Raw genomic sequence first — 16,191 nt, 5'->3', positions numbered from 1 at the left:
CTTATCCGAGCAAATACCTAGACAAGCATCCTGACAAATTTTGATGAAGATTGAGGCTAAAATGTGACCACTAGAGTCTTAACGAACAAATGTGGACGGACGACGTCCAACGGACATTCAACAATCCTAAAAGCTCACCCTGAGCTAGCCAAGGTGAGCTAAATATTCAAACTCTTGGCATTGTTGTTTCAGAGAATATGATTTTAAAGACATTTTTACCAATACAAGTCTATGTTAACTATTCCGCTCCAGGGTTGTAGTGAATTTTGACGTTAGGGATATGATTTATGTAACTTTTGTAAAGATCACCTTGACAATGCTTCAAGCCAAATATCTTAGCTCTAGGCATTGAACTTTCGTTAAAGAAGAGTTAAAGTATTTTCCTATATAAGCCTATGTAAACTAAGTGACCAATTTTGACCCTAGGGTCATAATTTATATAAATTTTGTAGAAATCTACAAATTGATGCTACATGCTTCATATCTCAGCTCTAGGCTCTGTAGTTTTCTACAATAAGACTATTTTTTGCTATATAAGTCTATATAAATCAAGTGACCCAAGGGACATGATCAAAAAATCAGTTTTGTGCAAATCCATAAGGAAAAGCTACATGCCAAATATCTAAGCTCTGGGCAATGTAGTTTTGCACAATAGAACTCAATAATAAATTAACCTATAGAAGTCTATATAAAATTTGTGATCCTGGGGTTGGGCCCATACTGACTCCAAGGGCATGATTTATATCAATTTTGTAGAGGTCAACAAGCAATGCTACATTACAAATAGTTAAACTCTAGGCATTGTATAAGTTTCACAAATATAACTCAAATGTGTTTTCTCATACAAGAGACCTCAGGGGCGGGGCCAATATTGACCCAAGGGATCGATCATTACAAGTATTGTAGAGGCCAAAAAGGCAATGCTACAGGTCAAATATCTAAGCTCAAGGGATTGTAGTTTCACAAAATAAGACTTACAAAACTATGGTAACTAAGTGTCCAGGGCAGGGCCAATATATACCCAAGGGGCATTATTAATAACAGTTATGTAATGGTCGACAAAATGATGTTACATGGCAAATATCTAAGCTCTTGGCACTGTATCTCACAAAAAGTCTAAGATGTGTTTTTCCGATATCATCAAGTCTTTCCTGGGGCAGGGCCAATTTTGACCTTAGGAAGCCCAAGCCTGTATTCTGCAGATTGTTTCATTATAAGTAATATTTCTGCCAAAAAGTTTTCAGTTTCATTTATTTCATTTGGTTGAAAAGATAGAGTGAACATGAAACTTGAAATTCATACATGACTGTGACCTTCATGATGACCTGAGGAAGGTCAAACCTGCACTCTGCACATTGTCTCATTATGGATAACATTTCTGCCAAGTAGTTTCAATTTCCTTCCACCGGTTCAAAAGATACAGACCAGACACAAAGTTGCTACCAGACGGACTGACAAAACAAAAATTTTCGGGCGTATAAAGACGGACATGTCTCCCCTATAATTTCTGAATTTATTGGATTCAAACAATAAAATATTTTTGCTGGCTGTACCAGACTGTACATAAAATGATGAGAATCATATGGTTATAACGCTGACACAAAATGACTTACTTTCATTTCCCTCAATATCTGCAGCAATAAAAACTTTGTATCCTTTATCAGAGAGGAACTGTTTGATGTTCTGAGCCATAGTCTCATCATCTTCAGCATGGTATATAAACAAGTTGTAACTGTACTCATCATCTATAAAATATCATCATTTCTATAATTATGTATATAATATTGTGAGAAACAAATATCAATATGTGTGACCAAAGGACAAATGTTTAACATGAGCAAATGTTTAGGTGGAACAATCTGTTAACAACAGATCCAATGAGGTGGGGCAATATGTGCCAAATTGTAACTTCCAAAGAGGTTTTACAGACACAAGTATGCCTTCAAGATAGATAGCATTCACTGCTGTAAATAGCACAAATGATGTCATCAATATGACAGATTTTTTTGTTGAGGTAATAGCTTATTAGCAATAAATTGTTTGCATATACAGTGGCACAACTTTGTCAATAATAAATTTATTGCAGAGAAAAACAAACTTGGCAAGTGTTTTGACATAACATAAATGAAATTCAATATCAATTTGACCTTCAAGGTAAAGGTCATTTATGAGTGAAGGTAAAGGTCTGTCTTGTTAACTTGAAGGTCTATACTAAAAGATGGTTGTGTTCAAGTTTGAAAACAATTCAAAAATAACAAAGTTATAGCCACTAATATAAAATATCAGCAAAAATCAAGCAAAATTTAGACATTTGAAGGTCATTTATGAATGATGGTCAAGGTTTTCCTTTTCCCAAGATTTGTTGTGGCCGAGTATGAAGATTATACACCAACAACTGAAAAAGTTATGATTAAGGCTAAAGTTTGCGGACGGCACCATGAGTGTAACCATAAGAAAATAAGTCGAGCTAAAAATCATTGAAGACATACAATGCAAATGGAAGGATGATGGATGACAGACAGAAGGTGACCACAATAGCCAACTATGAGCATGTTGTGCTCAGTTGATTCCAGACCAGGGCAGCAACTCGAAACTAATGCAATGCATGTAACATCATTACAACTTTGATGTGTAATGGGTCACATCAATAGCTCTCCAACTCATAAAAGGAACATAACTGAACTATCTATATCATCCTAGTTTTGCAGAGATAATTTCAAATTAACTGCATACCATGGATGATGTAGATCAGGGACAAATGAAGGCCTTACTGAATCTTGTTATGAACTCCTTGTGACTCTTTTAAAGAAGAGCACTCAAAGCAAACTTACTGTCAATAGCTTTGGGACCACAAAATTTGATTCTACTGCAACAAAATAGCTGAATCTGGGGTCCATATAAAGTGCGAAGAAGATATATCAATACAAGAATCACTACTGCAAATACAGGGACTCCAAATGTAAAACCTAGTCCAAGTGGTGACAGTGGTTTGTCTGAAAAAAAAAAGAAAATTTGTAATTAGCATTTATCTGTCATATATATTTATAAATCAACATTTTGAACACCCCCTCCTCACCAAATGAACATAATAAACAAGCTTTAAAACAGCAAGTAGTAAACTTAGTTTAAACCTCAAAACCTGTTCATTAAAGATGGAAAATTTCTTTACTCTGCAATATAAATAGAATCATTATAAATTGTCTTTTCAAGGGTTGAAGTCAATACATTTGAAAATAATGAGATAGAATGTGACTCTGTAACATTGCTCTAATAAATGAATTATTACCATACTACTGCATTTTTGCCATATAAACCAGTAGTGTCCCTCTTTTATGATCTTTACACTGACCATTAGACATATACTGTGACCTTTATTAAGGAGCAGACAGACAGATATCTTTATTCACTCAAGCACATTTGTACATACAATATGAGGATTTTCTAATATAATGAGTATAATACATTTGTTTTCCAGCAGTAAACATACATAATTTTGCACAATAGATTTTTTTTTTAAGTAAACAATATGGTGAATTATTACAGTGTGTTTTCTTGGGGGGAATTCGGATATTCTTAATTCTAAATAATTTAACAGTTGATCTTGATAAGAAAAACAAGAAATAAAACTAGAACTGTGTCCAAAGGACACGGATGCCCCCACTGTGCAGATGTGCTCTTAAACAAGAGCATGCATATCTGTATGTAAGATTTTTATGTGGAACTTTTTTTTAAAATCTGCCATCCGGTTTTAGAGAAGTTGCGTTCACAAAATTTCTACATAGTATATAGTGAAAAAATCAACAAAGGGCCATAATTCTGTTAAATTTGGTCGCAGCGAGAATTCCTTCCTTTACTATCATCTACACATTCAGGTTGTTCATCCCTGGAAGTTTAAGCAAAATCTGCTATCCGGTTTAAGAGGAGTTGCGTTCACAAGATTTCGGGACGTACGTATGGACGGACGGACAGATAGATGGACAAGTGCAACGCTATATGCTCCCACTTTGTGGAGGAATAAACAAGAGCTGTCCGTAAGACAGCGCGCTCGACTTTTTTATTGCTTGCCAATAAAAAAAGTTTTTGCAGTAAAAGGCAATACAAGAATCTCTGTATTTTTAAAGTGAACAATGGCCATGAGCATTAAGATATTTAGTGAAGAATTATTTTACTGAATTGTGTGATACCCTTGAACACTGCAGCAAAGTTTGAAATGTTTAAGTCAAAAGAGGGCTGGTAAGAAAGAAAAAAAAACTGAGTTGAGCCTTAAATAAATTTAATAGTATTAAACCCACTTTGAGAGAATAAGGTATGTGAAATATGCATATACTACTGATTTTAATTTCAAGTACAAAAAGAGAAAAAATAACTAGTTGTTTGATACCCTTGAATATTACAGCAATGTTTATATGACATAATTTATGGTAAAGTGAACAAGTGGATAGGAATGAATTTTTTAGATTTTTTAAGTTTTTAGTGCTTGCCTATAATACAAAACATTGACAGTTAAGGGCCATAATTCAAATAAAATCTTTGACAGAATTACCTTCTCCTGGACATGTTTGGGAATCATGATTGTAAACAAGTATTCCAACTTTCAAATTAATATCTCAAACAGTTCAGTCAAAAAGTGGACTGGTACTAAAAACTTAACCAAGATTCTAAGTCGATAAAAGGCCTTAATTTTTAAAACAAATCCTTGACAGAGTTACCTTCTCTTGCGTACAGATGGGGTAATGATGTGAAATAGCATTAAAAGTTTCAAAGCAATATCTCAAAGGGTTAAGGCAATAAGTGGATTTTACCCATATTCAATGTATTTTCTAAGTCAAAAAGGGCATAATTCTGTCAAAAACCTTGACAGAGTTATGTCCTCTTGTCTGTTGATGAAGGTCGTGATGGTAAACAAGTATGGTCAGTTTCAAAGCAATACCTCCAATGGTTTTGAAATAAAGTGAGGTGGTACAAAAAACTTAACCAAGCTCAATACACTTTCTAAGTCAAAAAAAGGGCCATAATTCTGTCAAAAACCTTGACAGAGTTATGTACTCTTGTCTGTAGATGGAGGTTATGATGGTGAACAAGTATGGTAAGTTTCAAAGCCATACTTGTAATACTTCTGAAATAAAGTGGGGTGGTACGAAAAACTTAACCAAGGTGTGACGCCAACGCCGACGCCGACGCCGACGCCGGGGCGAGTAGGATTAGCTCCCCTTTTCATAGAAAAGTCGAGCTAAAAACCCATACATATATAAAAGAATGTACTAAGAAATTCAATAAAATTATAAATACCCTGTTTTCTAAAACTTTACGTTCAAATATAATTTTGAGATTTTCCCTTGATTAGTATATCTGTAACAATCATGTCACGCTTCATCAATATAGATCATGGCCTAGGATAAAAATATGTGTGTACTTATAATTATTGTTATTTTTTTTTTTTAAATATATTTTTAAAGAGTTTTGAAACGATAAGATTGTAATTTAATTACGCTGTTTTGAGTAAAATTCAAGAAGGTAGCGTTATAACAGATAATTTATAATTTGCAGAAGACATAAATAGATATGCCCACATGTAGATATTATGCTGAATATGCGAAAGTTCTCATCCTGTAAATAACAATACACTTTAAGAGTATATATAATTATATGTATTCAAGTATTGCAGAAGTATCTTTTGGAGTATTTTGATATGACAAAAAAAAGGTAAGTCTGTAAAACTGTTATCATAAATATGTTGGATGATACAGTATATAATTAGAATTTTGCCAAGACTATACGGATAAATTTACAAAGATTCAACAGTTTGGGCACATTTGTTGTATTTATTAAGCTTTCAAAACTGTTTTCGTTATCAACTAAGTGAAAGTTATTAAGATACATGCTGCGTTGATTGTTAAAATAGTTACAGTTAAAGATGTAATGTCTTTCTGTGCCTGGGGAGCCACTTGTACACAGAGGACAGGTTCTATCTAAGAAAGCGGTACCATCATAGCGCCCGGTCTCTGATGGGAGTCTTGTATTACATGTTCTAAACTTGAAAAAGGGTAATGTAGTCATTGCGTGGGATTAAATTTAGATAGTTTTCATAGGTTAGGGAATTCTTAAAGCTATTGTATATACGTCCTTTATTTGATGATTGCATTAATTTTGATCATGCCATATTTGTTTACATTGATCAATTAAAGTGAGTTTAATGCAATATGGAATACTTTTATTTACCGCTGTATTTTGATTAATCCATAAGTCAGTCCTGCCAACAGAGTTTAAAATGTCTTTAATTTTATTTATGCACTTATAATTTTGGTCTGAATGATTTAACATAAATTGGTACAGGATATATGAAAGTTTACTTTGCTTTCCAAGTAAAAGTCTAACCCAGAAAGACATCATCCTAGTCTTAACTATGATTTTGACAGGGTATCTGCCTAATTCACCAAGAAGCATATATTTTGGAGTGCTTTTCCTAGCACAGGTTATTCTTCTAAGAAATGTATTATGAATTTTTTCAAGAAGTTTTAAGTTCTCAAAGCCAAATATTTCAGATCCGTAGGTTAAGATAGGCATTACAGTATGATAAAAAAAGTTTAAGTGTAAGATCGATTGGTAAGTCTGCATTATTGCATTGTGAATACAGCAGATTAAGGGCTTTATTTGCTTGTTGGGTGACATGTTTCCTTGCATTTAGAAAAGAGCCGTTACTGGTAAATGCTACTCCAAGATAATGATAACATTCTTCAATAGCTATGGTCTGGATACTTAGAGTAAAATTATATCTATTTTTTGCATTTCTTCTTCCAAAAACAACTATTTTTGTTTTCTCAGCATTAACTTTTAATTTCCATTCATTACAATATGAATTAAATGAGGATAAGCATTTTTGAAAGTCGTCAGCTGATTCTGACATTATAATTGTATCGTCTACGTATAATAAGAGTAATAGTTTAAGCCATGTTTCATTAGTTATAGTATCATTTAGATTTACTCCTAAAGCTCCATTTGAAATAAGATAAGATTCAAGGTCGTTTAGATAAATGGAAAAAAGTATTGGGCTCAAATTTCCCCCCTGGCGGACACCTATTTCTGAAGTTAACAAGATTGCATTTTAGAAAATGCTATGCCACCGCATTAATACAACACTAAATAGAAGTGTAGGAACAAATACTGTTGAAGAACGGGTCTTTTATTAACCTCGTATATTATTGTCTAGATGAGCCGTTACCAATGCAAAACTAACGTATTACTATAAACTGCTAGCATTCCCTTGCAGAAAGATAAGCAGACGACAGCCTAATTTCATGACTACATCAAAGGACAACACAGAAAGACACTTTTGTCAAAATCTAGGTCAGCTGATATCAAAGTTCACTTTACATCTTAATCTGTGCACATGGTTCAAATTTCATAGCTGTACATCAAAGGACAAGAAAGTAGGTCACATAATCAAAATCTAGGTCACTTGATATAAAAGTTCAATTTTACAACTAAAACTGTGCACATGGTCAAAATTTCATTGCTGTTCATCAAAGGACAAGAAAGTAGGTCACTGTCCCCTTGGGCCAGGCAAAATTTTGAGCTAAGGGTTTAATTCAAAACAATCTTGATACAGGTCCACCAAACAACAGTTCAAGTCAAATATCTAAGCTGTAGCTTTCTCCCATTCAGAAAAACATTTGTTTTATTTTCTGTTTTAATATTATGTGTACTTAATGAAAATCACTGCCCCCAGGCAGGGCCAATTTTGACACCAGGGCAAAATTTGAACAACTTTGGTAGAGGACCTACAGATGATATTATATAGCAAACATCAAAGCTCTATGCCTTGTACCTTTAGACAAAAATAGTTTTTTTTTTGTTTTTTTTTACTATATGTACATAATGAAAATCAATGAACCCGGGGCGGACCCAATTTTGACCCCAGTTCTATAATTTGAACAATCTTAGTAGAGGTTCACTTCCAAAAGTCTCATGCCATAAATTTAACCTCTAGCCTTTGTCAATTCAGAGAAAAAGATTTTTCAAGTTTTTACTTTATACATATAAGGAAAACTATCGCCTCTGGGCGATGGCAAATTTTTTCACTAGGGGCATAATTAAAACAACATAAGTAGAGGACCCATAGATGATATTATATACCAAATATCAAAGCTCTAAACCTTCAGACAAGAGGATTTTTTAATTTTTTACTATATGTACATAGTGAAAATCAATGACCCCTGGGGGTGGGGCCAATTTTGACACCAGGACTATAATTTGTACAATCTTGCTAGAGGTTCACTATATAATGTTTCATGCAAAATATCTTAACTCTCGCCTTTGTAAATTTAGAGAAGATGATTTTTTAAGTTTTTACTATACACATATAAGGAAATCCTATGGCCCCCGGGGCGGGGCTAATTTTGACACTAGAGGCAAAATTTGAACAACTTTGGTAGAGTACCTATAGATGATATCATTTAATAAATATTAAAGCTCTAAGCCTTGTACCTTCAGACAATAAGATTTTTTTCTTTTTTACTATATGTATATATTGGAAATCATTGACCCCCGTGGCAGGGGCAATTTTGACCCCAGGGCTATAATTTGAACAATCTTGCTAGAGGTTCACTACACAATGTTTCATGCAAAATATCTAACCTCTAGCATTTGTCAATTGCTAGAAGAAATGTTTTTAAAGTTTTTACAATATACATATAAAGAAAACCAATGACCCCAGGGGCGAGCCGATTTTGACCCCAAGGCTATAATTTGAACAATCTTGCTAGAGGTTCACTACACAATGCCTTATGTAAAATATCTAAGCTCTAGGCCTTTTGGGTCTTCACAAGAAGGTATTTTAAGTTTTTACTATATGTGCATATAGTGAAATTCAATGACCCCCCGGGCGGAGCCGATTTTGACCCCAGGGCTATAATTTGAACAATCTTGGTAAGGGTCTACAAGACAATGCCTTATGCAAAATATCTAAGCTCTGGGCCTTTTGGGTCTTTACAAGAAGGTATTTTCAGTTTTTACTATATGTACATATAGTGAAAATCAATGACCCCCGGGGCGGGGCCGATTTTGACCCCAGGGCTATAATTTGAACAATCTTGGTAGAGGTCTACCAGACAATGCCTTATGCAAAATATCTAAGCTCTAGGCCTTCTGGGTCTTTACAAGAAGATTTTTTTAATTTATTCTTATAATTCCTTTTGGTTGCCATGGCAACCAGATTTCTGCATGGAATGAAATTCTTTGAACAACTTTGGAAGCCCTTCACCCAAGGATCAAGCCTGCCAAGTTTGGTTGAAATTGGACAAGTGGTTTTTCACAAGAAGATTTTTTAAGTTCACTATATAATCTATATAACACACACACACACAAACACACACGCACACACACAGGTGAATCGCTATATGCCACCGCATCGCAGATGCTGCGGTGGCATAAAAATTGAGATGTTTCTGCTAAATGTACTACACAGAACTTAATATTATTGTACATGTTGAAAATAACTTGAAAAACTTTACCATTAATAAAATATTGAAGTAATTTATGCCATAGCCCAAAATGCCAAATAGTATCAAAACATTTAGAGAAATCAATAAATCCGTTTTTGTTTACTTATAATTCTTTAAAATTCAATTAATGTATACAATGTAAATAAGTGGTCCATTAAGCAAGAGAAGTCATTTCTAAAACCTGCTTGTGATTCATTTAGGAGATTGAATTCTTCCATATAATTGTTATTAAGCCTTGAATTGAGGACAGCAGTGAATAATTTACCAAGACATGATAATATTGTTAATGTTATTGGTCTGTAAGAATTAGTGCTTTTCGATTCACCTTTATTCTTATAAATTGTATATATCCAGCCTTCCAGCCAAACAGGCGGTAAATGTCCGTAATCAAGAATTATGTTAAAAGACGTTCATAGATGGATAAAAGCATAGATTTTGTACTCTTAATATATTCATTTATTATACTCTCAGAGGGACCAGAGGCCTTGCAATTATTTATTTTGTTGATACAAATTAGAATTTCTTCTTGCGTTATGACTTTATTTAAATTGACATTTGAATTATCTAGAAATGTTTGATTTAAATTAATATCTTCTGTATCATTATGTGGATTACTATTTACATTTTTAAAGTACTCGTAAAACTCGTCTATTGAGGGAGATGGCTTACTACCTGATTTTGGATTAATAGATTTTAGAAAATTCCAGTATTGTTTTGTGTTTTTGGTTTGCATCTTTCTTAGTTTATATGAATTATCATGTTTAAATTTGTTTATGTAATAGTTCATTGTTCTTTTATATTGCTTGCTACTATTTTTTAAGCGCAACTTATTATCGTCTGTTTTATTTAAGTTATATATCTATTTTTAGCATCGTGATAATTTTTTCGTGCTTTGTGGCATTTCGGTCCAAACCAAGGATTATTTTTGTTATTCTTATGGTATGTTTTACGGGTCAATGACAGAAATGTTTTGATCGATGAATTTTCAAACAGTAATTGAAGTTCTGTTGTGATAACTTCTATATTTCCATTTACATTCTGAGCACATGTTGCGTTCGGTACAAGTCAACCCGGCCCCAAGTCAACCCGGCCCTAAGTCAACCCGGCCCCAAAATTGGTCAACCCGGCCCCAAAATTGGTCAATCCGGCCCCACGGTATTTTTATTTGGTCAACCCGGCCCCAAAATTGGTCAGTGCGGCCCCAAAATTGGTCATTCCGGCCCCAAAATATTTTTTTTTCAAAACTTTTATGTCATTTTGTTGTATGATGGAATAAAAATGATTTATTATTAATTGAAGATTATTAACTATATAGACCCTATAGAACAATAGTAACAAAAAGTGTCGGTAAATTTAATTGCGCCGATTAAGTCTTTTATACGCAATATTGATGAATTATTATATAACATCAACAATTATATGTACATCAACATTAATTCAGATGTGATAATCAAACAGTTTAAAGCAATCAATTAACAAAAAAGGTATAGCTGTGAAAACAAATCCTTTTAATAAGTTGGTAGTATCTTTCATGTCTTTATTCGATGTAAATTAAAGATGGTTTCGTGAGTGTTAATGCGATAATTAGGAAGAAATGCATAGAATTTCGAGTTAAAAGGTTTGTATAAATATAGTTTCCAACAATATTTTTTCAATTCATTTGAATGTTTTTATTGAATACGTTCATTATTATAATTAATATTTGTTTCGTTTTTTATTAACTTATTTTCAAAGAATATTTACTGTGGAAAAAGTATTGGAATATTACTAAGTGTTTGAAAAAAATTGATAGTGTTTTGTGTTTAATCACTTTATGTCATAAATAAACAAGGGTGCCATAGTCACAAAATACGCCCGTTTACGAAAAAGCTTTAGATGGAGATGGGGGCATTATGGATAAGTGTTATCTAGCAAGCAAGTTTTTATTCTTGGCACTGTGTTGTTAAATGAACCTTAAAACAAATCAATAGGGAAGATATGCACAGAATGTGTGACCTTGACCTTCGTCGCAGGGACCTGAATTTTATGCACGGCACTGGGCCTCACAATGATGAACATTTGTGCCAAATTATATTGAAATCCCTCTATGCATGTAGAAGTTTTGCTCCAGACAAGTGTTTTTCTATGAGCTCTAACTGTGACCTTCACCTTTGACCTAGAGACTTGGTTTATGTGCAGGGCACTACGTCTCATGGTGGTGAACAATTCTATAAAAGTAACATTAAAATTCCTCCAGGCATGTAAAAAATATGCTCCGGACAACATCTGGATATTTAATCATCTCCAGTGACCTTGACCTTGCAAATATTAACCTAAATTAAATGTGTAACACCTGTAGTCATGATAGTTACCATTTGTGCTACAATCCATCAATAAATGATGACTAAATGGTCCCTATAACCATCTTCAAATTTTTATCTGAACTTTGACCTCTATGTGTAACCTTGACTTTGGTCGCAGGGATCTGAATTTTGCATGCGACACTCAGCCTCACAATGGTGAACATTTGTGCCAAGTTATATTGAAAACCCCCTATGAATGTAGAAGTTTTGCTCCGGACAAGCGTTTTTCAATGAGCTCTAAGTGTGACCTTGACCTTTGACCTGGAGACCTGGATCATGCATGGAGCAATACATATCATGGTGGTGAACATTTCCATAAAGTATTAATGTGTCACAGCCGTAGTCATTATAATGACCATTTGTGTTACAATCCCTCAATAAATGATGATTAAATCGTCCCTATACACATCTTCATATTTTTATCTTTTTTTAAACGGGCGTATAAAAAGTACATGTAATTTAAGGTGACAACGGAGTCAATTATCACTGAAAATACCTAAAAAGAGATTTTTTGCTTAGTATATTTATTAACCTTTTCTGAAAACATTCGTGATTTAATTTTTGAAGCAGTTAGTCCAAAAAATGTGTTTTTAAACGTTTTAAAACGGTACCTATCCCATTTTTATCTGCTATTCGCGTAACCTGTCAATTATCGATAACGCTCCGCCCCCTGTTGGGGCATCAATGAGGGAAATCGGTAGTTCCATATATCCGTGAATTACCGCTCCATACTACTCGTAATACATGTATCGTACAAATACTGTACATCTTTATGAATATCTCAACATTTTATCGTCTTCCTTTTATTTAGCTTTTTTTTTATATAAATTAAGAAATTGTCGACCAATGTACGTAACATAATGTATGTAACATAAGTAATTAAGCATAGCTGTAAATCGCACGACCACAGGGTTGATTAAAAAATGTAGTTGCTAAAATATCCATAATGTGTGAAATAATAATTTGTTTGTCCTGTTAATCTGATAGATATTACATTGACTTTATGGACTTTTGTACCGATTCAAGGGATTGCTTTACATTCAAACTAGTTTTCTAACAATGTCTAGTAAAACAACAACAAAAAAAACAGACATAATTTATGTGAACGCCTATTTGACTTGTGGTAAGGCGTCCATGACAAATTTCTAAACCATTTTTACCATTGTCTAAGGATGATTATTTCTCTATGAATCAATAAAAAAAGATATTAAAATATATTACCAGTGAATGCTTTGAATAAATTGTCCGCCAGTAAATCGTACACAGTACTAATAAACCTGGGACAAAGTATAAAATTTATTGTCTATCCCGGTAGAAACTGGATCTCTATGCCGTGCATAGATGATATTCATGATAATAGAAGTCAAGAAGGCCAGATCATAATGATCGAGTAATACCTTTTATTTCTATTAAAATATGTGAAGCATTATCAATTTGGTGGAAAAAAATATATAATATCCCGTTCTTATTTTTATACATCTACAATGGACTTTAAAAGACTGTCAGAAGCTCAGTTTTTTGTTATTTTATTTTATATTTTAACGGAATTTCATACACAGGCAGAGTGACACTGGTATAATACAATAATAATGCTGATGATAATAATAATAAACTTCAAAAAGGAAACAATAAAATACCCCGCTAGCGGTGCGCAAATGCGTTCCATTTCCCCCCACTGAGTGCCTCAAATTTTACCGATAGTCACGTGACATGTGCGACAGATACCAGACGAACAGTAAATCATGTTAAGAATTGAAGAAATTTCGGCTATAAACTGATATTAATCAGCAGCTTTTTAATTGGTCAGATGTCACTGGGTCATAAAATGTTGTTAGAGTATGTTACCGCAACTTGTGACCCTCTCTGGTGCGATATTTGTGTATTATGCAATTATTTAGCGTGAAACGTAGGGGTCCGAGAGAGAACAGCCGATTTATGACACTTCGTTTGATGCGGGTCGGACTAACTTTGAATCGGCATAACTTTTTTAATAATCAAGCAATTAACATGCGGTTTAAAGCACATGAAAAGAAATTCATTTACGGAGGGAACCGTGTCAGGGATTTTTGTTTGCTCAATCAGCGACTTAATTATCTTTAATTACGTAATATGTATGGTGAAAAAAGTCGCATAAAATGTTTGACGTTACGTAATATTTTTTTGAGAAAAGATAGAAAAAATTTGAGACACGGTTCCCCAGATAATATAAGTATGGTTATTTTCCAAAAGTTTGATGACAAAAAAATAAAAAATGACTTTGATATGACGATTTAAAATTTTAGGATTTTTATTCAAAATCAATCATTTACAAAGGCATTTTTTTCAAATATGTTATTTTTTATGATGATCAACGATATTTAATGCACAAAGATTAAATAAATAACAATTATTACTAAAATAACTTGGTTTAAATGACATTTATGTGAGTACCACGGAAAGTGTCTGTTGTCACCTTAATAACTAAAAAATTCTGATTTAAGATTTTATTCTAGGGAAATACATTTCATTACAATTCTTAATCTTTGAATGAGCTGAACTGATATTTACTTAAAAATTAAAATATAATTAAATTTCTATGAGAAAGTATTTACAATTGATAAGGTAATTACTGTATGATCTTTATGAACAAATACCAAGTCTACAGAACACCATAGTTATCACAGTTAAGAATCTTGACCAATGAATGAAACATGTGTAAATAAATGTTACATTCTTTAGAACATACTCAAGTCCAAGAAAGAGGATTATTTCATGCCCTTTGATTAAATTCTATTTTTAGAATTGAAAGTGAAAAAAGATCAAGGGGAGTAATTGTGTAAGTCATTTATGAACAAAGTAATAACTTTGTTGTCTCCCTTTGATTAAATTCTATTTACAAAATCTGGATATTTCATCATCTTTAGTGACCTTGACCTTGTATATATTGACCTAAATTATATGTATCACAGCCATAGTCTTGATAATGACCATTTGTGTTACAATCCCTCAATAAATGATGACTAAATGGTACATATACACATCTTCATATTTTTATCTGAACTTTGACCTCTATGTGTGACCTTGACCTTGGCCGCAAGGACCTGAATCTTGCACGCGACACTCCGCCTCACAATGGTGAACATTTGTGCCAAGTAATATTGAAATCCCTCTATACATGTGGAAGTTTTTGCTCCGGACAAGCATTTTTCAATGAGCTCTAAGTGTGACCTTGACCTTTGACCTAGAGACCTGGTTCATGTGCGCGACACTGCTCCTCATAGTGGTGAACATTTATATGAAGTTTCATTAAAATCCCTCCATACATGTAGGAGATATGCTCCGGACAAAATTGGACGCCGCCCGCCGGCCGACCGCCCGCCCGCCCGCCAGGGGCGTTCCCATAATATGTCCCGTTTTTCAAACGGGCGTATAAAAAGTATGCAATTGAATGTATGAAAATTATTATTTTTTTATATTATTTTGTGTGATTCTTATAAATGGTTACAAACTTTTTTACAGGCTAAAGAGGTTGCCGCAATCGATGTCATGAAATCTGCTGCTTCTATCATCTCATTGAACTTTTGTTTTTGTTGTTAATTTTTATCTTATTTCTTGATAAGTGTTTACATTTTAAAGCAAAATAAATAATAAAACAAGGAACATCGCAATGCGATGCAACCAGGTTTTCAGCAAAATATTTCACAGAAGCTTTGTCATGAAGGGGCATTTGTTTTTAATTGAACTTTTAGGAGGAATTATGGCTTTTTTAATATTCCTCAAACAAAAATGATTTAGAAATTTTATGTTGTCTATTCGCCTTTTTTTCCCAAATGTTTTAGAAAGGTAAACAGTACTTTATTTTTGCTTAATTTTTGCATTTTTGCGTCTCTTGTCATTTTCTTTTGTCAACAATATTGGCGTGTGGTGTTTTGTGCGATATCAAGAAAAGTATGTTCACAATTTTAAAAAAATACTTGAATGATGTCTTGGAAGAAACATGGGAATTTAGTGAGCGCCAGGGCACTTGATGACAAAGCTTCTGTGAAAGTTTGGTCAAAATCCATTGAGAAATGTAGGAGAAGTTGCGCACTGTAGAAATTGTTCACTATATATTCTGTATAAGGAAAAAATATACAAAGGGCCATAATTCGGTCAAATATTATCCAATCACAAAACCCCGACAATATGTGCCAGGCACTTGAAAACAAAGCTTCTAAGAAAGTTTGGTCAAAATCCGTTGAGAAATGTAGGAGGAGTTGAGCACAGAAGAAATTGTTCTCTATATATTCTGTATAAGGAAAAAATATACAAAGGGCCATAATTCGGTCAAATATTATCCAATCACAAAACCCCGACAATATGTGCCAGGC

General features: G+C 33.4%; 1 protein-coding gene across 1 annotated transcript in view; it reads right to left on the bottom strand.

Annotated features, from left to right (window-relative positions):
* LOC132744178 (uncharacterized) overlaps nucleotides 1-16,191 on the bottom strand; it is a 29,726-nt gene that overhangs the window by 3,882 nt on the left and 9,653 nt on the right. The window contains exons 3-4 of the mRNA XM_060732797.1: nucleotides 2,832-2,993; nucleotides 1,614-1,745 (exon numbers count right to left, since the gene is read on the bottom strand). Of these exons, the coding sequence (XP_060588780.1) occupies nucleotides 1,614-1,745; nucleotides 2,832-2,993 (294 nt within the window). The remainder of the gene's footprint in view (nucleotides 1-1,613; nucleotides 1,746-2,831; nucleotides 2,994-16,191) is intronic.

This window comes from Ruditapes philippinarum, unplaced genomic scaffold (assembly GCF_026571515.1).
Source record: "Ruditapes philippinarum isolate M1 unplaced genomic scaffold, ASM2657151v2 ctg2420_1_1_1_1, whole genome shotgun sequence".
Taxonomy (NCBI): domain Eukaryota; kingdom Metazoa; phylum Mollusca; class Bivalvia; order Venerida; family Veneridae; genus Ruditapes; species Ruditapes philippinarum.
Note: the sequence above shows the minus strand (reverse complement) of the source record. Positions and strands in the feature narration are given on the sequence as shown.